Source organism: Denticeps clupeoides, chromosome 12 (assembly GCF_900700375.1).
Source record: "Denticeps clupeoides chromosome 12, fDenClu1.1, whole genome shotgun sequence".
Taxonomy (NCBI): Eukaryota; Metazoa; Chordata; class Actinopteri; order Clupeiformes; family Denticipitidae; genus Denticeps; species Denticeps clupeoides.
Genome location: NC_041718.1, coordinates 8,936,353 through 8,964,345, shown reverse-complemented (window position 1 = coordinate 8,964,345; position 27,993 = coordinate 8,936,353). Strand labels below are relative to the sequence as shown.

Sequence of the window (27,993 nt, the reverse complement as noted above, 5' to 3'; positions counted from 1 at the left end):
TCCAGTGTCTTGCTCAGGGACGCAATGGTAGTAAGCGGGGTTTGAACCCGGGTCTTCTATTACCCACCTGGCTACTACCACCCAGACAGACGGACATTTACATTTTGCAGCATTTCCAGACTGACTTACAATCAGTAGTTACAGGGACAGTCCCGCCCTGGAGACACTCAGGGTTAAGTGTCTTGCTCAGGGACACGATGGTAGTAAGCGGGGTTTGAACCCGGGTCTTCTATTACCCACCTGGCTACTACCACCCAGACAGACGGACATTTACATTTTGCAGCATTTCCAGACTGACTTACAATCAGTAGTTACAGGGACAGTCCCGCCCTGGAGACACTCAGGGTTAAGTGTCTTGCTCAGGGACACGATGGTAGTAAGCGGGGTTTGAACCCGGGTCTTCCGGTTCGTAGGCGAGTGTGTTACCCGCTAGGCTACTAGCACCCGTCATTAAGAACCAAACCCCGGTTTCCGGAGCGCGTCCAGGCCCCACCGGGAATTTTCCCAGGTTTCCCGCGGAGTCGCCCCGCGAGCTGCGACTTCAGCAGCCCCCGCCGCGTGACTCGGTAAGAGCTCGTGGCGGGGCGCGGGGCGCGGGGCGTGGGCGTGGGGCGTGGGGCGCGGGGCGTGGGCGTGGGGCGCGGGGGTGGGGACTTGAGGAGGAGAAGTCTCTGCCCCCGAACCCTGTCGATTGACGCTCGCCGGTGGCTCCTCCTTAAAACTTCTTTCTTTTTTTTCTTTTTTTTTTTTTTTTTTGGACTTGGTTTTTCCAGTGAAGTGCGTGGATTTCATACCAAACTCATACTTCACATTCCACCCTTACTGTCAAACCGGGAGGAATATTGCCGCCAAAACAACCAAGAAGAAGAAGAATTGGGCCGAAACCGAACATTACGGGGAGAGTTTGAGGGCGCTGAAGGTAAACGCGGCTCTTTTGTCCCCCTCTCTCTCTCTCTCTCTCTCTCTCTCCCTCTCTCTCCCTCTCCCTCTCTCTCTCTCTCTGCTTCTCCTCTCCCCGCGCGTCGCTCGCCCGAAGTTTTCGGATCTTTGTCATATTTCGCATTTTTCCACGGAGCTCCCTGCGCAGGGTGGGATGATGTAAAAGAAATCCGGATTGATAGGCTCCGTGGGCGCTGGCGTCCGAGACGGAAGCTCTCGGGCTCTCGCGCGCGGGACTGTTTATTCTGGGAGGAAAATAAAATCGAAACGTTGTTCTCGTTAAAAGATAATTATAATAATAATAATAATAAAAAAAAATATATATATATATATAAAAAAAGAGTAACAATCTCGCGTGTCGTGGCCCGTGTCCTGCCCTCCGCCCTCCGTTACCCAGCATGTCCCGTTGTGTTTTTGTGCAGCTCCTCGCCGCGGGACCCCGGCTCTCCCCGAACTTTAGTCGGGCACCAGAACAGGAGGTTTCAGGCGGTGGAAGGAGAAAAAGGAGGAGGAGGAGAGGAGGAGAAGAAGAAGAAGGGAAACTTCGGGCTTCCCAGCTCTCCGGGCGCGCGCCAAGGTGAGAAGTACACGCGTGTTTTTGCCACGTTCGTCTCGCTTCTCGACACCCTGCACCTAAAATAAAGTTCAGTTAAAATAAAACTTTTTGACGCTCCATTTAGTTTAGTACAATAATATTTAACGCAAAGCATGACGGAAGCGATCACATGACTCCCATCATAAAAGACACTGTTCATTAATATGAATTCGAGTCATGTGATCTCTGGGGTAAGATCATTAAATCGCTGTTATTGGGTGTCTCATGGGAGCGCTTTTTTTTTTTTTCCTTGTTCCTCTCTCCCTCGAATGAAGCTCCTGGTGCAGATCAGACAGATCTGCGGTGAACCTGGCCGGACGAGCTGGTCCTGTTTGAATACATTAGTTCCTCCCTCTGGGCCAAAACCATCTATATATCGTCTCCCGGTCGTTTATGAGGAATCATTAGGTTAGGTTGGACTGCAGAATGCTGCGTTACAGGTTCAGCCTCCTGTGGGCTGATCGTCTACGACACCTTTACCTGCACCCTCTAGCTCAAAAATATGGCAAGATTTTCATAAAAAGAAAAAAACAGTCCAGAACCCCCCCAGCCCTGCCTGGACAGGAAAACCGAGCTCTGGAGCTGGTTGTTTCACCGGCTGGCCGTGCCTGAAACGGGGCCGTGCGTCGGGCCGGTGCATCCCAGGCCCCGGTGGTGTCCTCGGGAGGGTGGGGACGGGGACGGGGACGTGGCGAGTACACACGCCAGCGTAGCTGCCCGCACCAGGGGCATTGATAACGATATCGCGTGTGCGGCGAGGGTTAACGCGGGAAGTTCTGCGCAGGAACAAAGGAAATGCGCCGCATCCCCTTGTGGCTGAAAGAACACAGGGCTTCTAATATTAGTTTTCGATGGCGGGGGCAAATCTGGGAAGGATTACGGATCTTGCTGTCCAGGCAGTATTTATACTACATTAACCTCCGCACAAGCGGCCCTTTCTTAGCCCGAGCTGGAGGTCATACGGCCGTCGGTACGGTGATGCACGCGCTCAATTCGATTACCCTCGAAATGGCAACCCTGTTCCTCTGTTCTCGCCCCCAAGCCACCGGTTAAGGGCAATGTGTTCATTACCCCGCTACCTTCCAGACCACCGGAGAGTGTCTGGCAAGAAGCACACGCCTCTCATTATTGTGCCCGATTGCTCAGAAAAGCGACTGAGCGCATCACCACGAACGTTCGGACAAAGACGTCAAAGGGATATGTTTTCATTTGTTTCACTTTTCCAAATGTACACGGCCATGTTTCTTTATACTATCATACTTTTTCTACACGTTCCAACGTATCATGATGTGTTAAACTGTATATATTAAATGTATCGCGTTGTTAGAATCTCACCAGCCTAGTTAGCCTAGTTGTAAAACTCTGTGATTGGATTATTTCAAGATTTTGTGCATTTTTTGTTGTTGTAATGGCTGTGTAATATATATACGTGAGTTTGCTTTGTGTGTTCGCGCTCTGTGCCTCTTCTTGAAATCTGTAATGAGATTATTTAAACTCTCCTTCCAAAAAAGAAAACCCCAAAACTTTCCCATATGCTCCTACTCACGGCACAATTTGGCTCTTCAAAATAATTGTGCTCGGACATAATTCATTTGAAAGAGTAAAACCTAGAAGAAAAGTGAAGGTTGTGCGCTGCGGTTGTTTGCTCTGGCCCTGTTTGTGTTGCTCAGAGTTTGGCAGCCCCCTCGGCCGTACGTGCGAAACCCACAGCAGAATGTCTAATGAGGGCGCCCCATTTGTGCAGTCTTGGATTGCCTTTTAACACCATCGTCAGAAGTGGCCTCCCAAATGGTGGGCGCTTACTGCTCTGTCAACACAGGTCTCAACAAATAGTGCTCTTCATGATCAAGCGAGGGAGAGAGAGAGGGGGGGGGGGCACGATTGTGGTCGGGGCCAAAACAGACAGATTTTTAACTTTCTTTTTTTTTGTTGTTGTTGATTTGTGGATTGGTGTGTAGCCAGATGCCTTCCAAAAATGTCCATTATTTAAAATGTTTTATATTCACACCCCCAACTTTTAATTCGACTGGGTGGGCTTCTGCTGTTCGGTCCGATGCTGAAGGTCACAAAGTGAGTTTGTGTTGATTGCTCGTGAATTATGAGCAGAATTGCACCCGACCGCTTTCCATAGAATAGATGATCTTATTGAGATACGTAGGTTCATTTTTGTTTGACCGGATTTAGCCCCGGAAGATCTCCTTGATTTGAATATGTGGATATGTGATCAAATAAATGACTGCACTGCTCCATAGTATCCACAGTATGGATGCAAGTTTTTTTGTATTTGCAAAGGTAACACAATGATTTGTATTCGTATCAGGATAAAAAATTTTAATAGATGTGACAATAGGACAATGTCTAATGTTAGCATGCTTTAGCATACTATGTACTGATGTAATTACATGTATATCACTAAGCCATTATAGTAATCATGCTAATTGTTTCTGTACTTAAATGCACTAAAAACCCAATAAAAACATTTAAAGCCATATAAATAGGCCAATTTGGGATGTTTCAAATTTGAAACTTTAGGAAAATCCTTGAGATCGAGCGCATTTATCCAGGGGCCCATTTCATGATGTATCTTATGTATCTGCTGGTGAAGATAAAAGGCGATCAGGTGGTCGCGTCCTTATTTTAGAAAATAAAAATGGTGCATTCAAGGGTTCTTTGGCAATATCAGCATCCTGCCATCTAGTGTAAAAGGCAAAGGATAAACAGGAACGATTCCACGGCGTAGCCCCAGGTCATTGGTGGCTTTTAAATTTAATGGACGAGGACGAGCGAAATGGGCTTGGCCTCGAGGAGAATTTGGGGGAGCGAGGAATCTTGAGAGTAAGCGAGTGTAATCCAGGGTAAAAACCTCTCACATCAAGCGAAGATTGATAGGCGAGCCGCAGGACGAGCCTGAGCTCCGCGGGGTCGGCCCTGTAGAAATGAATGCATGACTTATGAATGCATGCTTCAGCACAGTTTTTTTTTTTTCTTCTTCTCGGTTTCGGGGGCTCTGGCATCGGCCCCCTCGCCTCGCCACTAAATGACCAATTCAGGGCAGCGATGACTGTTCCTCAAATGTCCCTGGAAAATTTCCGAGGAAAGTGCTGAATCAGGCCGCAGCCTAAGTGGGCTGGCTCCCGGCGCGCTCTGTGTCAGTCTTTCCCCCCTCGGTGGCCGGACAGGGCCCGGGCCGTCTCTGGGGGGGGGGGTCAAGGTGGGCAGGCCGGGCTGAAGACAATCCGGCGCGAGTAAAACACGAGATGGTCCGGGTTTCTGAAGACGTTTGCTTTTGTGGTGGACCAGAAGTAATAGAGCGGTCTGGGTTTTTTGCGCTTGTTAGAGAGAAAAACCGTGGAATTTTCTAGGCTCATGAGAGCTGCTTGTTAAATAACCAGTTGGGTTGGGGGGGTGGGGGGTTCGGCGCTTTCTTCCAGCATCTGACTCTTCTCCCCTCGCCGTTCCCGTCCTTTCCTGTCTTCTGATCGCCTCCATGTGTCCTTGCTTTCTTATTATAAGAGCTCCCCACCCCACCCCACCCACCTCGCATCTCTCGTTGGCAGAGCTGCCCAGGCCCTCCTCCGCTCGCTCTCTCGCTCTCTGCTGATTGTTTCCTGAGCGCCGTGCCAGGGCGGAAGTAGAAGGAAGTTATTGGAGGAGCTGCAGCGAATTTATTAGAGCCAAACACAGACGGGCCAGGGGGAGGGAAAGAAGGAGGAAAGCGCAGAAGAGTTGGGGGTTGGGTTGGGATGAGGTTTGGGGAGCGGGGCAGCACTCTCTCTCTCTCTCTCTCTCTACATTCATACACAGCCTGTAGAGCAGAATTTGTAAGAAGGTGTAAATGCATGGTAAACAGTGTAATGCATGGTGACACGGGGAAACCGGGAGGGGTGTGGGGACGTCTCTGTATATCCGTTAACTTTGTCAGCTAGCAGCTCTTTAATTCGATATTTTAATGAGCTCGGGGACGTGAAGTGTGTTGTTTTTTGTTGACTGTCCATTCGTCGACGGTGTGCGTGGACGTCTGCCGTATTTCCAGCGAGGGATCCGCCTCCTTGGCCTGAGCTGAAAATGTCTTTATCTGTAATCTGACCTGTGAGTGCAGCTGCTTCTCCACCAGCCCTGCCCTGTTGTTTTGCTTGGGGTGTGTGTGTGTGTGTGTGTGTGTGTGTGCTGGGGGAGGGGGCTCCTGTGCTTGTGGGTGCATGTGCTCATCCAGTAATGATGAGAGTTGGGGTGGGTGGGCGTCTTGACTCCCACACAGTTACATTAGACATAACTCTTACATGCAATTAAAACAAGTATTTTTATAGCTTTGTTTATTTTCTTAAAATGAATAAATGCAACTAATGCTCATGGCCATCACGACAAATATCCGTATTTGTGTAAAGATTGGTTGCATTGTGTAAAGTTTCATAAAGTGTAAGGCCTTGCATTAGAGGCCAGTGGGTTCTTCTTTGTTAAAGTTCTGTAAAATCAGTGCGTGTTATTAATCAAAACCAGAAATTAAGTTAGAGTTGGAAACGCCCTAACAGGGCCATCTGCTGCCAGCTAGTTTTTCACGTGCAGCATGTGTCCCAATGAAGGCCACATTCGGGCTTTGAGGAAAGGTCAGCCTCGTAGCTGCATCTTGTACGGCTTTGTATGCCAGCCGTTACACAATGCTGTCGTTGCATAACTCATAGCCAAGACTGACATGGGCTCTGGGCAAACATTTACACACCTCTTAGAGGAGACAAATCAGGTCTCTGTGTGCAAAGCAAAGCTTGACCCCCTCAAACCACGTTCTGACCAGAGGACTCGCACTGGTTCCAGGAAGCTCCTGGTTGAACTGTGCCTCGTACCCGTCCGGTGCGCTTCGAGCCTGTTTCTCCTGTCAGGTAGGCTCGGCCCCGGTTCTGCAGGGCAGACAAATGGCAGGTTTTGTATTTTTCTTGCCACACCCTCTACTGCTTTCATCGGCGGACGAGCGTGAAGACCTCCCTCTCGGGCAGGATCCTTTACTTGAACGTGTTCCCGCCAAAAAAAAAACCAAAAAAAACAGTGGACAGCCTGGACTGCTGGTTCGCTGGTGTGCCGCGGCTGTGTATTTTTTTCCTGTGTGGGCCTGTCCCGACTGGAAACCCATTCTTGCTTTCTGGAGCGTGGAGTCCATGGCTGCCGAAAAAAAAACGTTTTTGCACAGCTGATATATATTGCTGACGTCAGTGTACAGTTTTTTTATCGTGAGGAAATCTCATCCCCCGCTTTCCTCATGTTGACCTCAGACCATTTTCTTGACCTTGCAGGCTTTATGTCTCATTCTGAAATTCGTCCCTGAGCTTTATGAGTGAAATGTCACGTATGCCTGTGTTCGGCGAGCCTGTGTTGGCTGTGTTTGCTTCGGCCACAGCATCTGAGCGGAGTTGCAGTCGGTAACTGTGTTCTATTATGCCTCGTCTGATCTGACACGAGAGGTCAATTTCAAGAGGTAAGTTACAAAGATACAAGAGGTAGGCAATTTCCTTCGGGATGAATACACTTTTCTGAAACGGCTGTTTAATTGTGGTTCTGACAGAAAGGTACAGGCGTCCCATGGTACGGCCTAGCAGTGTGAACCTTCACAGGCCTCACGATTCGATTACAACTATCAATGCCTCATTTATCAATGCATCACAACGCATCCCATCAATTTTTCGATGTTACTTCACATTATGTTTTTAAATACGCCAGCGAGCTGAGAGTTGAGTCACATGGAGGGCTGAACCTGGCGGACTGAATGCTGATGTCCACATGGGCGTCCAGCACCAGCGTTCGGTCGGATGCAATTTCTAATGGGGCATGCAATTACTATCGATATCCCGAATTCTACAAAGATGCGTACAGAGGGGGCTCATTTCCAACGTCTGCGTGGACGAGGCCGAACTCGGAGCTGTAATCAGGTTAGGCAGCCACAATACTACCGGCAATGCTTTTTGACTGGGATTTTTATGCTGCCACCGGAAAACCACCAAGCAATGTCATTATGATATACCCAATTATGGGCATCAATGCAGAAGTGTCCACGTCTGCAGCACAGCACATCGATTATAAGATTAATTTAAACACCCCTAGTATGGTCAGTGCCCTGGTTTTACTTTTGAACAGAACAGTAACAGTAAGGAAGGTGCGACCTTTGTATTGTTTCATGTCTGAACATATAGAGTCATTCGATTAACTGGAAATGAATAAGATCTGTACAAGAGTGTTTGCCTCCTTCTTTCCCCCGAAACTACTTCAACCTGACACACAGATCCGAATTGTTAGGTTAGCTTTTTGACTCGACCGACTGTGCTTCTTCGAACTTTTGAACTTTGAACCATTGGTGCCCAATTACAGGATGAAAAGCAGATAGCCTGACTGAGAAGAAGTAGAGCTACCCCAGTGGCTCACAACATTGTTCCTGGGTTTGTTAAGAGTTGATTTGTCCATTGAAAATGCATTCATGTTTACATACCAGGTTATTTGGGGGGTAGTTACTAGTTAAAATAGTTATGAGACTGGAGAATAGCATGTCATTTTCATCCATGTACCACTATCTCTGTGTAATTGTATTCATTCGTGGGTTCATGGAGCAACAATGCAATCCAGTCATTAAAGTGTACTTCCAGTTTCCACACACTGTCCAAATTCATCCAGCTTTCTCCTGCACTGGACTGGCACATCGTTTAGAAACTATTCCTCATGTGCACTCAAGATTCCTGGGAGAGGGTCCAGCTCGCCTGTGACCCTGACCTTGATAAGTGGGTTTAGAACATGGGCGTGTTTGTTAGTGGTGTCTTTTTCAAGAACAAAACTACTCTCTACTCTACTCTCAGAACGTTCTCACTCCGACGCTCGTAGTCAGAGAGTCTTTCTAGTTGGTGAAGAATGGGTGACTTAATCAAACTCTGGGTTCAGAGGCCTTGTTATATGTGACGTCTGCAGCGACCGCAGAAAACACGGGTCTTTTAACAAAAAGTTCAATTAAGTGATAATTGACTATTTCAGAAGCGTTAACGCTTCCTCTTTGTAGAAGTAGTACAGCGAGTACAATGCGGAAAGGGTGAACTTATCTCACTACATTACACAATTAATCACAATACACAATCATCACAATACACAACTAATAATAATAGTAATAGCTTCTCATACAGACCAACAGTGACATTTTTATTTGCTGGAAAAAATGGAACGTAATTTTTTTGCTTGAAAGTTTATCTGCTATCTATATGACCATGAAAATTCCAATTTCAAAATTCCAAACATGCTGTTTAACTCATTTCTAGCATTTGGCCTGATCAAAGCCACGTACTGTATTGCCAATAGAAAAACGCTAGTAAATACAGTTTGAAACTAATGTGTTTGTTAGTGAAATTTTAATAAATCATTTTACTCAAATATAAACGACTATGGAAATGTCACTGCTTTGAACGTGTCACTAACGTGCCGCAGAATGAGTTGCAGAAGTGTAAGGCTGAAAGGATGGAGTGTCTGGAAATCTTGGAGACCTCTATAATAAGTGTGGTTTTACCTTTGCTAGCTTCTAACGTGTGTTGTCCATTGCTTTTTCGGTGTGTGTGTGCATGTGGGTTCTATAGCTGCCAGCCTGTGTGTTGATGATGCATTCCAGCAGCAACAATCCCACTGTTTTCCAGACACCAGAGAGTGGACGCCTAAATTGGTCAATTCACCCACCCACCCGCCCGCCCGCCCCCACCCCTCCTCTGTCAAGCACCCTCCCTCTCCACCCATCCCCTCGTCTCCTGTCCTTATTTGGGCAGAGCCATTTGGTGGGTTAGGGGGAGGAAGGGCCAGTACTAGGGAGGCAGGAGGAGAAACAGAGCTCTCGTCGGCCTTCCTTAATAAGGGCATTTCTACAATCTGAGCCCACATTTCTCCCCAACTACTACTTTTCACAGCAGCTCCCCTCCAAATCTCCCCTTTTCCTCTCAGTTCTAAATCACAAAGAATTTTGCACAGATTTCCGCTTTGTTAGTTTTTTAACTAACATTTTATACATTGTCCTGGTTGGGCTGTTAACCTTGGAGACCATTCGCTGTGGAGGAGCGCAGATGTTTTGTCACTTTGGTCACAGCCGCTCTGTTTCTGATTCGTGTTTGTATTGTTTGGCCCTCCTCATTAGCAGCGCTTGAAGTGCCTGGCACTTTGGATATGAGCATCTGCGAAACGGAGCAGAGACCAATGTGCGGTGACCCACATAGGCTGACTCGGTGGGCATGGCTGGTCAACTCGAAGTGTGATTGCTCTCGGGTTGCTCAGAGGTGGTGGAGGTTGAGCCTGATCTTGTGTGGGGAAATCGTTAAAGCTGCTGACAGGTAGCTCTGCTCAAATTCTGCAGTGAGCAGAGACGGGTTGGGTTCAGGTTTTACCCTCTCGGCATACCCCCTGCCAAATTAAAGCAGTTCTTCCCCCAGTAGTGGCTGAAAGCTTCAAGATCCTTCAGACTGGATTTAGGTCAAGTCGAAACCCATAGGATAGTCACCCATTAGGCTTTGATCATCAGTATTAATGCTGTGATAATGATGATGATCAAAGCTAACCATTTCTAATCCCTGACGTATGGTCTTGGCTTGGCTGCCATATACTCTTACCATAAATGTATGGGCATATCTGGTGGTTTCTTAGTTTGAACTTTCCTGTCATTTTCTTTTATTTTCTTTTGTTCTTTTCCATTGAATATGGTGAAAACAACTTATTTCAAGGGAGATGTTCGTTCTACTAAATAACAAGTTTGCAAATGTAATATTCAGTATGTCCCTAATCAGAATTCTTGAAAAACGATAATATTACTGTACATTTTGGTAGGGGATGTGGTCTCAAGATTACTGTTGTGACAATTATGTTTGCAATGTCTGCTGAGGTGCCGTGAACAAGCGATATTATGAGAAAAGAAATCGATGGTCAATGCAGGAGGAAGGGAGGACATGCAGCATGTCTAGATTGGGCAGATTTGAAAGTCACCATTTGGGGAGAAAGTGCTTGTGGAGAATAGCTAGTGAACCCAATTCTTATTTAAGTATTTTTAAGTTAAATGTTTAAAACATTTCCTCTCCAAAGATACTGATAACTAACAAGCAGTCTGGGTGCCATTTTATTTCTATAAATTAATGAACATGCCCACACACTGCTTCCATTATAGTGTTTTGAAAATAGGACCCATAATGCCATTCCATTTTGTCATATTGAGGTTTGTTGAAGTCATCAGCGCTTTGGTGACTGAAGTATGTCTTTTACAGCTGTTCTTCACAGCACAAAACCTTCCAGCTTGCTGCAGAATATATTTTACACGCTTTCTGTAACACCAGAAGCTGGTGTTTCCCCCCATAGGATCTCAGCCGTTTGCCATATTACCATATTTATCCGAGCCGTGTGTGTTTTTTTTTTTTTGTCAGTATCAGCAGAATACGAAATAAAAATGAAATATGCTGCTACATTAGTTACCTCAGGGAGCCCCTAAGAAACAATACCATGCTTAGAGGCAGCTTGAAAAACACTTATGATCTTTAACTGGTTTCAGCCCTGAGTCAACCGCATTGGGGCGCAGCTTCAAAACCACAAGAATTCTTTGAGGCCAGTGCTGATTAGTGAGCTCCTTAAGTTTTATTTTATATAATGTCATAGATTCGTTTGTCATTTTAGAGACATGGAGTCAGAAGGAAATTATACAGATGATTGTGACTGTATTGTTTGTCTGGTTGCCTTTAATTATTTCAATTAAACTAGCCAATAAAAGCTACAGTATATTTTTTCCATTTGTTTTGTTTGCGTGTTCCGTTGAAGATTAAAACTCTACAGATTGTAGGTGACAGGATAATGAGACCATTTTTTTCCTTTCTCAGAAAGTCTCTGTCAGTGGGGCTTGTGGCAGGCCCGGGGAAGCCGCCACCATTGCGTCCAACGAGTGGAGCTCCAACGGCAGCCCAGAGGAGGGGCTGGAGGATGGGGGCGATGAGCTGGACAAGACCATGGACGGCGATGCGGAGGGTGTCTGGAGCCCTGACATTGAGCAGAGCTTCCAGGAGGCCCTGGCCATATACCCACCCTGCGGCCGCCGCAAGATCATCCTCTCTGACGAGGGCAAGATGTATGGTGAGTGCGGCTGCGTAATGCACAAAAAAGGGAATACCAGTAGATGGTGCCAAATACGATATTTTCTATTATTCTTAATATTCTTACATGTCTTAAACATTAAAGCAAGCAACAGCCAGTTGGAAAACAAGATCTACTCATCCCCAGAAATAAAGTTCCATATGTGAGCCGAACGAGTGACATTTTACAGGACACCGGCCTGGTGATGGATTCCGCCCCAGCCGTAGTCTCCTGTCCCGTATGGGAAAAACAGCTGGACCTGTTAACATTCCCAGCGCGCACCTCTGGTATGCAGCAATCTGAGGTCATTCTGTGCAGAAGTGATGAGAGCAGCAACTTTCTGCAAACACGCCGGCATTGGAGCGATGGCGAGGGCCCGAGGAGCGCTGACTTTCATTAACACATCTGCGTTCGAGAATGGGACAAACAGACGGAAACGGGCTGACGCTGTGTTAATGGATGGAGCCTGTTTTTTTATGGGGGAAAGGTTAAAGTCTCTTCTTCTCTCCTTGCTGTGTGGTCCTCACACGCTGGCATATTATTCTACACAAAAGCCATGGGCCACCACAAGAGTTGTCATTTTGGAAAGGTGTTGTGTGACGCGTCCACAGTTGGTAGAGGCTCAGGGTCCTTCAATTAATCTCCCCAGCACAAAACAAAAAAAATTTTATGAGGTTGATGAAAGAGGAGTAGAAAAAAGTTACAGCTTTTTCTTCTTTTTTTTTGAGGTCACGGCATCTGGATGTTTTTCATTTCCTTTCTAGGACAAGAACAAAACACACAGGAAGTTGATGTAAAATTCAATACATGCACATGACATCACTCCTGGTTTGGCTACCAGCACTATCAGACCAGTTGCACAGCAGTGATTTCTCACTGATTGTGTGTGTGTGTGTGTGTGTGTGTGTGTGTGCGCTCCTGTCTTTGTTTGATGGGTAATTTTGAACTCTGGAAGCAGAGCAGCGTGGCTCTGGTTTTTGGGCGGAGTGTGATGAATGGTGAGAGGTGCTGAGTGCTACACTGGGGGCAGGTGGTGACAAGGAATGAGGCCGAAAACGGAGACGGAGGCCACCAGCTGGAGGAAGTGGGTCAGCAGCTCGTCCGCTCAGACCAGTTTCTGCAGAACTTGCTTAATCCAGCCACATGGACCATCGGGTTGCTGAAGATCACCTCCGGCGTGGGCGGCCGTGTGAGCATTGACAATAAATACGCCTGCAATCGTGTCCACTTAGACTTGGATTCAGCAGGAAGCTCCTGAGCACTTTTCTTAGCGGCACGTGTGATGAGCGCGGTGTCCCCTTTAAGCACCGAGTGGCGTTCACATGCCTTGGTGGGGGGAGGGCAGTGCAAGTCCATACATGTCGACCGGAGGAAAATGACTCACAGACCTGACCGACAGACAGGCAGGTTTCTGGTGAATGACACCGACACACACGGTGTTTTTCCGGCTTATCCGCCAACTGGTTTATCACCTGTTGTGTAGCGCGTGTCTGAAGAAGACGAGTGGTGGAACCAGCCCTGTTGTCCTCAGATGTCCACCACTCTCTCACGGTTAAAGTAAAAAGAACTGTGTGACAGAAGCGAAGCAGTCGTGGTTACGACATGGCGTACGCATCAGACGTGGGGGTGGGGGGGCATCTTATAAAAGGCTTCCCGGCGATTGGCTGTTTTGTCTGGCGTCTTCATTAAATCCCAGCTGTAAAAGTGAACGTACTTCGTGTCCAGATTCATTTTTTTTATTTCGCCGTGTTACCAGATGGACCGTTTGGCCAACGCGTTGAAGGACCGAAGGAGACCCAGGTGTTTGGCTGCAGAAACGCTTCTCTCTAGCACCCCCGCCCCAACCCTGCCTTTCTCTCTTTCAGTTTTTTTTTTTTTTTTTTTTGTGTGTTCCTTCCTCCTCTCCTCCGATGTGTGAGAAAACATGGAGCAGCTCAGTTGCTGGTTTGAATTAAGTCGGGAGATGTAAACCAGATTGGAGCGCGTGCAGCGAACTGACAGGAAACTCGCGGACAGAGGGGTCCCTTCAGGGGCCTGCATGTCCTCACAAAACCCCCATCTAACCCGGCCCTTGTCTTTCCCTTGACACAAAGAAACAATGCTAACACTTTCAACTATTTCCATTATTCATGCGGTGAGTCCTCTTTAAACCACCCAGTGTGTTATTTTATTGATTTATCCAACGCTCTTATCCAGAATTCCAGTCATTAATTACTGTTTCTGTTGCTAAGGGACACAGCTATATCAACTATGTTATTACTTACTGGTTTTTAATTGTGTACAGTTAAGATATTTTCTGAAATACTCAAAGTATTTATCATTGTAAATGACGTGAGAAAGGTGGTAAGGAGCAGGGGACACACATAGTAATGAAAATAGTGAAGGACAACCTTTGACCTTCCGTTTTTACAGTACTGAGGCAGGCGCCATCCAAGTCAGGCTCGCCCCGCTGTCGGGTGCATGTCGGGGCCGTTCTGGGGCGCTAGAGAGGAGCGTGTTGAGTCTGCAGCCGGGACGGGGCTTACATCACAGCGGATTTATCTCATCTGGACGGGCTAAATATAAACATATTTACAGCCAGCGCGAACGCCCCAGAAGGACGTGCCGCGTGGAGTTTAATGAAACGCCGGTGTGGTTAGATAAAGCCAAAGTCCTGCCATTCCTGGGCGATAACCCTCAACTCGTTTTTATGAAATGTTTGGAGAGCTGTGGAGTTATTTTTCCGCTGCATATTATTTGACCTGAATTGTACCGTACGGCATGTTGTGTTGGCGTAACGTTAGAGGATACCCTGATTGTTCCAAGTTGTTTGAAGCCCTAAGCCTTTTTTTTTTTGGTTTGTTTGCATATTCCATGCACGTAAATATCGCTGTCAAAAAGAGGAGCATCGCTGTGGACTTTACCCAGATATAATGTAGGCTGCAGTGAGTCCTCCACCAACGCCGTTCAGCCCTTTACACCCACCGCCATGTAAAAATACCGCTCTTTCTGCGCAAAAAAGCAAACAAAACCATCAATGTGATCAATTCTGTTCCATGCATGCAGCGATATTGCATCAGACTCTAGGATGAACTGCACATGCTTGATAAACAGACTGTATGACCGTCCCTGAACATAACATGTGGTTCAGTGGCGTGCGGGTTCACTTTTAGGTTCTTGAACTTTTTGTTTGTGAAAATATAGCGATTTATCATCATGTAAGTCAGTTACCAACACAATTAATGGACCGACCAAACTGTCAGCGCTTCACGAGGACCCCCCCAGGAGAGGGTCCGCGGGGGCTGAGACCGTGCTTTTCCATAGCCGTAAACACCTGATCCATTTATACCAAGTCATCTGAGGTCCTTCTGGCAGGGAGGAGACGTGCGGCCGAAGAAGCCCGCTCACGCGCCGGTGACCTCACCGCCACCAATATGGCCGTGACGCGAGGCCACGGGAATGCAAGCGATCCTGTCGAGTGTTTTCTGTACAGACAGGCAGAATTTTAAATAGGTTGAGGGTGAAAAGTTATTAAAAATCACAGCCTTTAAATTTCCCGGTCAATAAAGTGTAAATCTTCTCAGCTTGTAATATCTGAGTCTTCTGGATGGGCTTTAATCTGTATGTCGGGTATGTTTCTCTCCTGAATGTTGAAAGCTGGCTACTAGATGAAGGGTCGCTCTTTTCATTCAGAACTTTACCCAGGCGCTCTTGTTGATAAGGGTGGTAGTAGCCTAGTGGGTAACACACTCGCCTGTGAACCAGAAGACCCAGGTTCAAATCCCACTTACTACCATTGTGTCCCTGAGCAAGACACTTAACCCTAAATTGCTCCTGGGGGACTGTCCCTGTAACTACTGATTGTAAGGCGCACTGGATAAGGCTGTCTGATAAATGCTGTAAAATATGGTCAAGACCTTCATACTCTAATGCGAGGAGCCGTGCAATGATTGGTCTGTGAAAGTTGTGTCGGAAAGCGGCACCTTTACTTGTCTATGCCACCTATGACCACTGTTGTGGTGCACTATGGGTAAGATGGACCACAGCAAAGCAGCAACACACATGTGCCCACTGCCTCTTAACTCTGCCGTGTTCTAATGGTGAAACTGCATCATGGCTCATATATATCATCGTGCAAATCGGAGATTCCGCCGTCCTCGGGCTGCACAAAATGAAAGCTGAGCCTCCACCCGGGTTGTACGCAATAAACATAGCAAAAGTTAACCGAGGCGTCTGGGTAATGTGGAGAGGTTTCGTTGGAAGTGGAAAATTCCACTGGCCGGGCAGCAAGAGGGAACGTGAGGAACGTGGCGTGTTGTGGCACGGAAGAGGTTAAGCGCCAGTGAGAGTTGACCCGCGGGCTGCTTCAAAACCCAAGCCAGGCGGGAGTTGAGAAATCGCTGCTCCATGCAAATCTGTGTCAGCGACTGTAGTTTTCATAAACACGGGGGCTGTTCACCCATTCCAAAACAAAGAAATACTCATCTATGTAGACAGAGGGATGAATATTATATTTATTCATTTATCAATGCGTTCATGCTGCAAATATTATACATTACGGGCCAATTTCAAACAAAAAAGCATTATGCAATTTAAAACAAGTGTAACTGATTGATTTTCAATATTTGATAGTCATTACTTAACCACTCAATCTTTTTGGTTGTTGAACAAGTTGGTTGATGCTCTCTCTGCATGCTTAGAAAGGTGCTGGGAGGGTTTGAATTTTTTTTTTCAAAAATTGCTGGAAAGCATGAATCTGTGAAAGGAAAGCTGGTGGAAAGCTTGATGAATCTCATACATACATTTTTCACCACCCTTCATTAAACCAAAAAGTGTATGTTGTTACGTTACACTTCAAATAGTCACTTACTTTTATTTTCTAGCATTTGTAATGTTTTCTAATAATGACATTTTTTAGGAACAAAACAAAAATAAATATATATATATATATATATTTTAACACATTCTAATAAAATGGTTATATGGCTAGTTAGTTTGAGCTATAGAAGTACAGAGTCTGGTTTTGTTACATACAGCTAGTTACACATATGTTATTGCTACAAACACAGACATATGAGGACAAATGTGTTGTGTTTGTGTGTGTACATGCATGAATCTCCAGTGAGACGGATGGAAGTGTGTACATGAGTGACAGTTTACTCAGATAGATAACCTTGCCACCCCAGAATGATAGCAGCCTGCAGAATAGTGAACAGAATGAAGAGTCTCTCATCTTCTTTTCCTCGTCCTTCTGTATTCTATAGCACTTCTGTTTAATACACTTGTCCTTCTTTTTTTAGAAATACTTGACATTATTGTAGCCTTTCGTGGTGGGATCTGGAGAGCTTTGAGGGTTTAGAAGAGCCTCTTATTGCACCTCAGGAGTGGTTTAGACATCCTGGTTTAGGCTGTCCCGCAACTTTCTCTCTTTTTATAGAACTTTAATCAGGGAATCGTGACTTTTCTCACACGCCGGTGTCGGTCAGATTCATGTTTTTCTCCTCCGCGCAAGATTGAAGGCAGCAGTTGATTTGTGGACGGGGCTGGACAGTCCAGGCAGGTGTTGGCGTCCGTTAGTGAGTCTGGGGTTCGGGGAGGGATCTCTGCTGTGCTGGGGTGAGCTGGGGTAGAGCTGGGTGGGGGTGGGCAGCTGACAGTTGTTTGGAGAAGGGACAGCGTGGGGCTTTGTGTCTGCTGCTCATGGAGTTACTGCTTCAGCTGCTCTCCGCCTTTCCCCCTTCCCCCAAGCAACCCCTACACATACAGAGAGAGAGAAAGAGAGAGAGAGAGAGAGAGAGAGAGTAGCTGGAGCAGTAAGACCTCCACCCCCACCCCCTCAGCACACTCTCTCACACACACACCACAGATTGTTCTGTGCGCCCTATCGCGGGGCTTGGAGCAGATGTGACAGGCACTGGAATGTCTGGAATGCGGAGGCATGGAGAACGGGCGTGGCAGCTGTCCCAGTTCCGCAGGAGGAGGAGGTGGAGCAAACCCAAGGCTCGGGGTGTAGATGTAGTCCTGCTGTGGGCCTGCTTGTGGTCTGTTCGTGTCACTTTGCAGGCCGGCAGCCACGCGGTCACACCAGACATTTTCCAAAAGATTCCAGGCGTTTCATTTTCCTTCCCAGAGGTGAATTTGGCTGGGAGCAGGAGTATTTCCAGTAGTCTGGCTGAGCAGACAGGTCGAGAGGCAGAAGGAGAGTGGGAAAGCAGGCAGCAGTGCATGACCTCAGTGGGAGCTGCTCAGCCCCATCATCGGGCCACTTGTGTCTCACGGGACACGAGGATACCGAGAAAAGTTCATTTACCCCGATTTGCAGCACACAATATGAATTTTCATTAAGCACCATTACCGAGCTTAATGCACAGGGGGGGAGTGCACAGGCCAAAAAAAAAAAGTATTTTTTTTGCAAGTTTGTGAAGTTTGCTCTTCCAGTTCAGCAGCATTTGCAGAAATGGTTTTGTGTGTTGGGCCCAAAAATAGAGAGCCCTTCACTGTCCAACCTGTTTGTGTGGAATGTTGAGGGTACGTGTTACATAATAGAGGAACAGGCCTGTCATCTTAAGGGAGGTTTTAATGAAGTGTAAAGAAGTAAAATAAATACAATGTATTATTTATTATTTACTTTAATGGCAACTTTTTATGTTCCCCAATCGCTTTTAATGTATGTGCATGTATATAGTTTTATTCTGTATTTATATGTTTATATATGTGTAGTTGTATATATATTTAATTTAGTCAGTGAGCATGCGTGCACTACAGAACAGTGAAGTTGAGCTTGTGTAATGACCCTGGTAATGCTCTCCGTTCTCCTGGCTCCACCTACTGGCTGCTGAGGCCACTTACATGAGAAGCTTTCTTTGTGTTTTTAACAGGCCGGAATGAATTGATAGCCCGGTACATCAAGCTGAGAACAGGAAAAACACGGACAAGGAAACAGGTAATTTCCTCCCCTCGACAGCTCACGGACGTGCAGTCTAATAAGTGATAACTCGCAGCATAACCTAACATTATTGAGTTATATTGTGTTAATAATACTGTACACAGTATTATTTAGATTGTACAGGTCATACAACTACTTTCACTAGTTTAAATGCTGTAATGACTGCTTCATTAAAGCCTTTCAGAGAAAATTCTAATGTTTTTTTCTGTGAAGAAGTAGATCTCTGAATCAACGTTGTTCATAATGTCGAATAATATATGTATGACGGAGCCACTATTGTGATATGCTGATGCTCCTCAGATGAAGAAAGTTTGAATTCCGGTAACAATTTGAATATCCTCAAACTGGTGCCATGTATGTACTGTATATGTACAACATTAGATCCTTCCCCTGAAGAACGACTTGTCTTAGCACTGTAGGCCTGACGAGGAAGGATTGTGGACCACAGGCCGCTTATAAATGCAATTTTAACGTGATTCATGAAACCACTCTTATATAATTATATTGAAGCCAGTGGTGATAAAATGAATTGGTGGATTCTGGTCTCTTGTAACATAATTTGATTGCTAATGCACCACATTACACAGACATAGATAATGACACCATGTGCCATGTGGGTGTGTGTGAGTTGTGGTGGCGTTCTGTTTTAAAAGCTGTCTCACGCTCCTTTAGGTGTCTAGTCACATACAGGTCTTAGCGCGGAAGAAAGTTCGAGAATACCAAGCTGGTATCAAGGTAGGCACCGTCCCCTGGCCTCGTGGCCAGGGTGTGACTGGGCATCTCTTTCCTCCTTGGTTACGGCTTCTTCTCTCTCCTTCTCTCTCTCCCTCTTCCTCTCTCTCTCTCTCTTTTTTCTCTTCCCTTCTTTGCTTTTTCTCTCCTGCAGGTTTCTAGCCATTTGCAGGTTCTCGCCCGGAGAAAATCTCGTGAGATACAGTCAAAGCTGAAGGTATGCGCTTTCCTGCGGGCTGGGTGGGGCTGGGAGTGGCTTGGCTTGGCGCTAACTGGTCAGGGTAGCTCTGTGGATGGAAGCTGATTAATCAGTTATCCTTCTGTATGGCATGCCAATGAAAAGCTCCCATCTATTCCAGCAAGACTAGATCTTCATTCTACCAACATCTGGCGACTCCTGCAGAAATCGGGGGGTGAAGCAGTAGGTGACACTGTAGTATTTTGCAGAATATATGCATTTGAAATTAAAAGCGCTTCATGCCTAAATTTCCCCGTTCTGCTGAGGAAACAGTGGTGCATGTTGGCTCGGCTGAAGCTACATGTCTGTCACTCTTGCTTTTGTCTCTGTTCTCGTCCTTTCCTCCTTTTCTACATCGTCTCAGTGAGACTCTGAAATGTTTTGTACAATCGCTACATCTCATTCGTACATAAACAGGGATTGAAAACGAAATGTTCCATTTCAGTGTCCCCGAGCCTCTCATCTAATTAATAATAATTAATAACCAATTAGAAGGATGCAGTGGGAGGGTCAATACACTGCACAGTTGCATTCTTAAAGTTGGACAAAACTGGAATGACAAATAACATTATTCCCCAGCTAAATGGAATTCGAAATGATTCAGAACAATTGAACTTAACCTTTTTTTCCCCTCATTTTCTCGTTTTTAATCCCTGTATATAAACATTGAGAAAGATTGTAATATTTTCAAGGTTATGTTGAACGTGATAATAACAATGCATTAGTAATTTTGCACTGAATGACATGGTGAGGGTGATAGATATTGGCAGCATTCTGCAGTTTAAAAGCTAATGGCCAGTGTGATTGTTCATGAGATTTTTTGGATTTAATTTTTTTCTTTTATTTCTAACATGGCAGATTCTATTGTAGTTAATTTTCTCTCTCTCTCTCTCTCTCTCTCTCTCTCTCTCTCTCCCTCCCCATGACTCCCATAAGCCAATTAGGACAGTGTAACTCTATTATCTGCTGAAGAATAGAATAATGGTGCTGGACTAAAAAAGAAGCCCTCTCTCCCTATTAACCCCTGTTAATAGCCGCAGTCACACTAGTTTTACTAAAAGCCCCATCCAGTATGAATGTGGTTCTGTGTCCTGGTAGGAATCTCTTCTCCCCCTTTTTCAGCCTGACTGGCTCCGGGTCAACCAATATGCTGCCATAGAACAGAATCAGTGCAGCTTTTTACACACGTTCTGTAGAATATGGTTTGGGGAAGGCGGGGTTATTTTATGTATCACATGAACTAATTTCATGATTTTTTCCCCCCTTTTTTGATTCAGGCCATGAATTTGGTAAGTGTGTGCGTGTGTGAGTTTTGTGCTATTTGCTTCGCATCGCTTTGCTGAGTCAGTGCACCGTCACTGCAGAGCCGCACAGCTAAAGCTAAAGCCCGGTGCATGGCTGCCCCTTGCCCAAAGCTTATCCGCCACGAACACTCGCTTCCCATCAGCCCTCTGCCCTACAGTTCATTAGACAAAATGGAGATCACCCAAGTTAGCCTGGCTGCTCTGATAACTGCCTAGTCCGGGTGTGGGGTCACTGCTGTTTGCATGAGGCTGCATTCAGACAGCTGGCATTTTGCTGTTCAAGAATGGACAAGAGTGTGCGTGACATCCGTCTAGAATCCATATCTTGGCTAAATGTGCGCTCTCTTGGCTAAAGAAGGGCTGCTGAAGCACAAACGTATTCTTGTCCCCTCGAGACGACCGTTCTTCCTGGTTCCCGCTTCCAGTTTTATCTCTCCGCCTGCTCCCTCCCCATCATTTTTATTCTTTCTCTCTCCCTCTCAGTCTCTTTTTCCCACCCCCTGCCCCTCATCTTGGACAAAGAGCTCCGTTGTCCGCTCGCTCAGTACGAGGGAACTAATCCACCTGTCAGGCACTGGGCACAATCGCTGATGGATCTCTGGGTGTAATGTTACGTTGAGGCGTTCTGAATGCAGGCCCTGACTGGGGGTTTGGGACGAATTAAAGCTTGCTTCTTTGTGAAGGGTTTTCGAATATGGCTACGTTCTGTTATTCTTTGGTTCTCAAGCCAGCCTCCTCAAATCACTTTGCATTTTCCTCCTGCTTCCCGCTGCTGTGTACAGTCAGGCTTCAGGGACAGTCACATGCGCTGCAGAAACCTCACACAAAAGACTAGAATGTCAGGCTCATTTTTCCTTTTTATTTCCTTTTTATCTCGACTTTCTTTAAAAAGGGGTTTGACGCATGTGGCTCCTGAAGGGCTCCGACTGAGCGCTGTAATGCTTTACGTCTGATTTAGCTTTGAACTTTTGGAGAAGACTTATCAATTGCATTGTCAGTCTCAAATACTTTGTAAAATATAATGTGCAATCATTAACACTCACTGGACACTTTATTCCAACACAAGAGAGCATGTGTGTGTACAGTACTTAATATTTTCAGATGGTTGATGCAGATGAACCTCATCGCTGCTGCTGTTGCTGGTCAGACAACCCTGTCAGTCTCACCGCTGTAATCTAATTTTAATGTAACCCGAATGAAATCTGGTCACCACGGGTCCTGTAATCAGACCCCAACCACCGCTAATGGGCTGCAGCGTATAGCTGTACACACATTAAAACCAGAAGCTATGCGTGCCAGATAAAGCGGACTATAAAAATAACAGTTCTCCTGATGAAGTGGCCAGTGGGTGCAGCAAATTTCTCAGTAGTTTCTAGCGCTCCATGATTTGATTTGCATCTGTACTTTATGGCTTACGTTCACCGCTCTCTGTTCTCTGTGCAGGACCAGGCCTCCAAAGACAAGGCTCTCCAGAGCATGGCTGCGTTATCGTCGGCACAAATTGTGTCTCCAAATCTGATCAAGAGCCAGCTGCCACCCTTACCCCAGCCCCCTTACCCGCCACCAGCCAGGGTGAGATAAAACAGGGTCTCTTACTGAGTACATTTTTTTTTATTTGGACTTGGTTTCTGATAAACAGATACAGACAAGCTGATTTTTCATCTTTTAATTGTATCTGACAGTGTTGTGCATTCTAATTTTTCTTTTCCAGTTTTGGCCATCTGCCATTCCTGGACAGCCTGGACCCTCTCAGGAGTGAGTATCTGTAGGTGCTGGTGCGTGTGTGTGTGCGAGAGAGAGAGAGAGTCATTTTGAAGGCTTACTGTTTACACTAGTCCTTCCTTTTATGAAGGTTTTTCGAATATGGCTATGTTTTGTTATTCTTTCTCCTCTCAAGACGATCGTTCTTCCTGGTTCATGCATACTAAGATTTTTTTCATAGTTGTCGGAGTCACGCATATTTCTGAATTGCTGTCACAGTTATATGACATATCTGTAAAAAGTGAAGCCGAGGTGAAAGGGAACTAGTGCTTTGCTGGTATGGCTGTGAACATTGCAGAGTAAAGTCTTACATAATAACTTCTGCCAGTGTGATACCATGATAACACACTCATGTTCAAACTCTGATCTCTTCATACTCTTTTTTTCCTTCCAGCATCAAGCCTTTTGCACAGACCTCGTACCCAAGCCTTCCTGGTCCAGTACCGCCAGCAATATCAAGTAAGTCACTTCAAAAGTTGCCAAGTAACCATCAAAGTCGAATGCGGGAAATGAAATGAAGTTGGTACAGATTTGCTGACCTGCTGTCCTGTGCACAGCGTACGAACCCCTGGCTCCTCCTCTACCCCCGGTTGCCACAGCAGTGCCCGTGTGGCAGGACCGCACCATCGCCTCCTCCAAACTGCGCATGCTGGAGTACTCGGCTTTTATGGAGGTGCAGAGGGACCAAGATACTGTGAGTATTGAGAAAATCTGGTCATCGGATGTGTGTGTGTGTGTGTGTGTGTGTGTGTGTGTGTGTGTTTCAGGCCGTTTTTATTGTCACTGGGAAGTGTCACTATGAAAATGCAGGTCATGGAACATGATGTGTTTAAAAGCTGTTAGCAGAGGTGTAACAATATAGCAAATAATAATATTTTATAGTCATATTAATAGTATTTATAGTAGTATTTTTATAGTCTTTACAGGTATTTAAGTTTTACTTGAAAAAGACATCTTTTGTAAATTCATGTGTTATGTAATGTAATTCATACTGTAATGTACAGTTCTCTTCACACCAAGCCACAATTATTACAGAATTATTATATGCAGAAGAAATGCTAAAACAGTACAGTGGTATAGTGGGATAATGCGTGCAGTTTTTATTACTGACAAGGTAATGAAAATATAGGTCAGCTTTTTTTTGTTGTTAAGAATACCTATAAAAGTTAATACAGAGTTTCCTGTATGTCCATGGAGTGAAAATGTTTGATGACCTTTGGGTGTCCTCTTATTCTACAGTACAGCAAACACTTGTTTGTCCACATTGGACAGACCAACCCATCCTACAGCGACCCCCTCCTTGAGGCAGTGGACATAAGGCAGATCTATGACAAGTTCCCTGAGAAGAAAGGTGGTCTCAAGGAGCTCTATGAGAAAGGCCCCCAGAATGCTTTCTTCCTGGTCAAATTCTGGGTGAGCAAAGTGGATGCCCTGTTGTCTGCAGAAGTATGTATTACAGGGTAAGATGTAACCGAATGTGTCCTCTGCAGGCGGATTTGAACAGTAGCGGGATGCAGGATGGTCCAGGCTCTTTCTATGGGGTCAGCAGCCAGTACACCAGCTCTGAGAACATGACCATCACTGTCTCCACAAAGGTCTGCTCCTTTGGCAAACAAGTGGTGGAAAAGGTGGAGGTGAGTGTTGGTGTCTGCCCCTTCTCCCACCCCTGACATGTAAAAAGGCACAAAAAGTCATGATAACATCTGCCCTTGTCTGTCTTTCCTCCAGACGGAATATGCTCGTATGGAAGGAGGGAAGTGTGTGTACCGGATTCACAGATCGCCCATGTGCGAGTACATGATCAACTTCATTCACAAGCTCAAACACCTGCCTGAGAAATACATGATGAACAGTGTATTAGAAAACTTCACAATTCTACAGGTGCGTCCAGGTTACAATCTGGTTACTTCTGACCTCTTGTAGAAGTTCATTCCAAGACGGAGAATAGTCTAATAGCAAATAAGCGACTCAGAATTTATTTATATGTCACCTTCCAGGTAGATCGCAAAGCAAGGTGATTAGCAATGTTAATTAAATAAAATAAGATGCAAAATATAATTAGGCAAAGTCAAAGCTGAAGCGATATGTCTTTAAGATTTTGATGACCGCATCTCCTTTGGCAGCCTGTTCCATCATTAATGCTTCCTCCCACAATTCACTGACTGTCACCCTAATTAATAATTAATAGGCCAGTGTCAGAGGACCTAAGTCCTCTGGTAGATGGCGCCACATACAATATTGAATAATATTCTAATATTCAGAGTAATATTACTTATATTTGGTGTTGTTAATATTTGGCCAATATGGTTATAATAATGTTAAATAATGTTAAAGGGGGCAGTGGTGGCCTAGCGGTTAAGGAAGCGGCCCCGTAATCAGAAGGTTGCCGGTTCGAATCCCGATCCGCCAAGGTGCCACTGAGGTGCCACTGAGCAAAGCACCGTCCCCACACACTGCTCCCCGGGCGCCTGTCATGGCTGCCCACTGCTCACTCAGGGTGATGGGTTAAATGCAGAGGACAAATTTCACTGTGTGCACCGTGTGCTGTGCTGTATCACATGTGACAATCACTTCACTTTATTACTTTATTAATGTTAGTCCTAATAGCATTAGTGCTGTAAATGTAAAAGCTTATATTTATCAACTTCTTAAAAATTCCCTATATTTTTTTGACTTTTGTTCACAGTTGATTTAATTATCCTCCTTTCTAATTTGAAACCCATTTGTCATTTCACAGGTTGTGACAAACAGGGAAACACAGGAGACCTTGCTCTGTATAGCATTTGTTTTTGAGGTTTCAACAAGCGAACACGGCGCACAGTATCACGTCTACCGTCTCATAAAGGACTAATGTGCGGGAACAGGAAGGTTTGAGGAAGAAGCAACTCGATGCAAGCTGTTCACAAACTGGCCAGCTACAGGCAAACATTACAGAGAACAAGACACATTTTCCCCCTTTTTCGGTATTTACAGAGAACGTGGTACAATAGGAAAAATGGATGAAGTCTCATCAAGTAGAGAGCGAAAGGACTTGTGGAGCTTAGCATTGCTTTTTCAAAGGACAATTTCTCAGAAAAACAAAAATGTATTTAATACTTAGTCAGAATGGGGTTGTGTTTGATTTTTATTCTTTTTTTCTTAGTCTCAGTGTAAGAAATGTTTCTTAAGCCTTTGCCTCCTATGAGGGGATGTGAAGGTTGAGCGTGACGTGGTAAAGAACTTTTTTTTTTAACTCCTCCTCCTGGATCACAAGACAATTTGTACTCTCCATTGCAACGGAGATGCATGCAGTAGGTAAGAAAGTTGTGTGGGGAAAGGCCGTGGATCATGGAAGGGAGTCTGACAATAGGTTTACAGGCAACAAATCGACAATATTCTCCAGACAAGTGAACTTCTTTTTTGAAATTATAAACGATTTTGTGCTCTTCTCCAAAGATGCGTGTGCTTGATAACCATTCAGTGCCTTCTTTCACTACCTCTCACCATGCAAGAGCAAACAGGAGCCAGACACTTGAAATGCTACATTCTGCATTTCGTTCTGCTTCCAGGGTCCTCTAAGCACACCTTTTTTTTTTTCTTTCTTTACTCGTGAGGCACATGTGCTCATCAGAGATTGAATAAATGTTACTCTAATGTATACAAAATCTGTGCCTTGTGCCACATTGGAGAATAGTCTTCCTCTATAAATAGTACGATCAGCCATTTTTATATTGCTTTTGTAATTCAGCCGAAACCTCCAAACGTAGGCATGTATGAAATGGAGCAACATCTTGTTCAGCACATTGCCTAAAGAAAGTCGAAGCAACCAAAGAGGAACTAAGGGAAACCTATAGAATATATTGTCAGCCGCACCACAGTTCAGTCAATTGTATTTTATTATTTATCTTCGGTTTTTGCATTGAGGCCTTTTAAAATGACACTATGAGAGCTTTCATCTCTGCCTTTGGTCAACACTAGGGTACAGGCCACCGACAACACTGCTCTACTTTGTTTAATTTCACACCGAGTAGTTTATATAGTAGGTTGAACGATCTTACACACCTCAGACCTTGCAATGTTTTCATGGAATTCTGCGAGAATGGCTCGGCGTGTCCACCACTCAGGGGCCGCCCCCCTCTCTCGGCTTCATAACAATCAGCGAGGGGGATGACCATGGCGGCGGGAGGGCTAATATATATTTTCATATCAGTGAGGGAGTGAAACACTGGTCCATTGCCAAATTATTGTATTGATTTTAAACTGGGAGGAGACATACCACTGTGAATTTTATTGAATGTAGGTATACGCATAGGACAAGGCGCAGGGAGAATCTCAAGCACGAGAGCCTGTAGACCTTTAAACTAGACTTTGAATTGGCTTGAAAAGGTTTGGCAGTTTTTCTTTTTTCATTTGACAAGATGTAATATGAAAGGTACATTCATTTAGTTTTTGAAGTTTGTTGGTGTAATTTCAGTTTCTAGAATCAACTCCAAAATGTTTGGAAGTTTGTTTGCATTTTACACCAAAGGTCATTTTTTTTTTATCTTTTCCCCTTCTGTAGATCTGATTTACATTTGTATTGTATTGTGATTTATCAGTGTTTGTATAGAGTAAGAGGATTAATTGTGTTTGGCAAATGTTTCTTTGAATGCTCTAATATCTTTGGTTGTTCAAGGGAATTCATGACAGTTATGCAAAATGTGTGGGAGCATAAGAATTTAAGGCTTAAAACTAATGAGGAGGGTGACATGAAAGTGTGTTGGTTTCAGTCATTGAATTTACAAAGTGCATCAGACTCATACCAGACTCAGAAAGGCTGAAACTTTTAATGACTGTGCTGCCTTTTGTAACGATTTCTACATGCTCTTTTTTATTATAATGTCTTTTTTGTTTGACTTTCAATGGAAGCTGCACACCTCCTTTGAAAACATTGTGTTTATTGTTAATATTTGAAATATTTCATGTTATCTGAATGGCGTGGGCTATATATATATGCGTATTTCCCCCTAATTATGGTTCATTGTGGCCTTGGTTACCAACTGTGCATTGTTTTCTTGTATAGTCTGTTATCTGCAATGTGAGGGGTTTGTATAATACAATCTAAATATGTTTAATCTTCCAATAAAAGGTGCATGGTTCTTGGGCCATTTTTCATACAGCTATAGTGTGTCTGGCAAGTAATATCTACCACTCTCTCACTCATTATCCATAAATTATTCGCTTAAATCATATCACTATAGCAGGTGCCTGGAGCCCAACACTGTTCACAAACACACTCACACCTATGGCTTATTTTGTGCTGAAACTACATATACGCATTTGTCTGTAAAGTCAGTTTGCCCAATTTAATTTTATATTGTGTGTTTGTTGGATATTTATCGCCAACTTCAAATGACAATGATATTTAAAACAATAC

At 45.0% G+C, this 27,993-nt stretch overlaps 1 protein-coding gene across 8 annotated transcripts; it reads left to right on the top strand.

Annotated features, from left to right (window-relative positions):
* The first annotated feature begins 769 nt into the window (after positions 1–769).
* LOC114800592 (transcriptional enhancer factor TEF-5-like) lies at positions 770–27,735 on the top strand. Of its 8 annotated transcripts, XM_028998154.1 has the most exons (15): positions 770–919; positions 1,362–1,516; positions 11,389–11,638; positions 18,496–18,560; positions 19,236–19,298; positions 19,450–19,512; positions 20,811–20,822; positions 22,281–22,409; positions 22,549–22,592; positions 22,993–23,057; positions 23,156–23,292; positions 23,838–24,011; positions 24,089–24,232; positions 24,327–24,479; positions 25,336–27,735. In XM_028998154.1, exons 3-15 carry the CDS (start codon positions 11,515–11,517, stop codon positions 25,447–25,449), a joined length of 1,287 nt encoding a protein of 428 aa, XP_028853987.1. In that variant the 5' UTR covers positions 770–919; positions 1,362–1,516; positions 11,389–11,514; the 3' UTR covers positions 25,450–27,735. The 8 variants fall into 8 exon arrangements, with proteins under 8 accessions (XP_028853987.1, XP_028853993.1, XP_028853992.1 ...); XM_028998160.1 differs by lacking the exon at positions 19,236–19,298; XM_028998159.1 differs by lacking the exon at positions 19,450–19,512.
* The last annotated feature ends 258 nt before the right edge of the window (positions 27,736–27,993 follow it).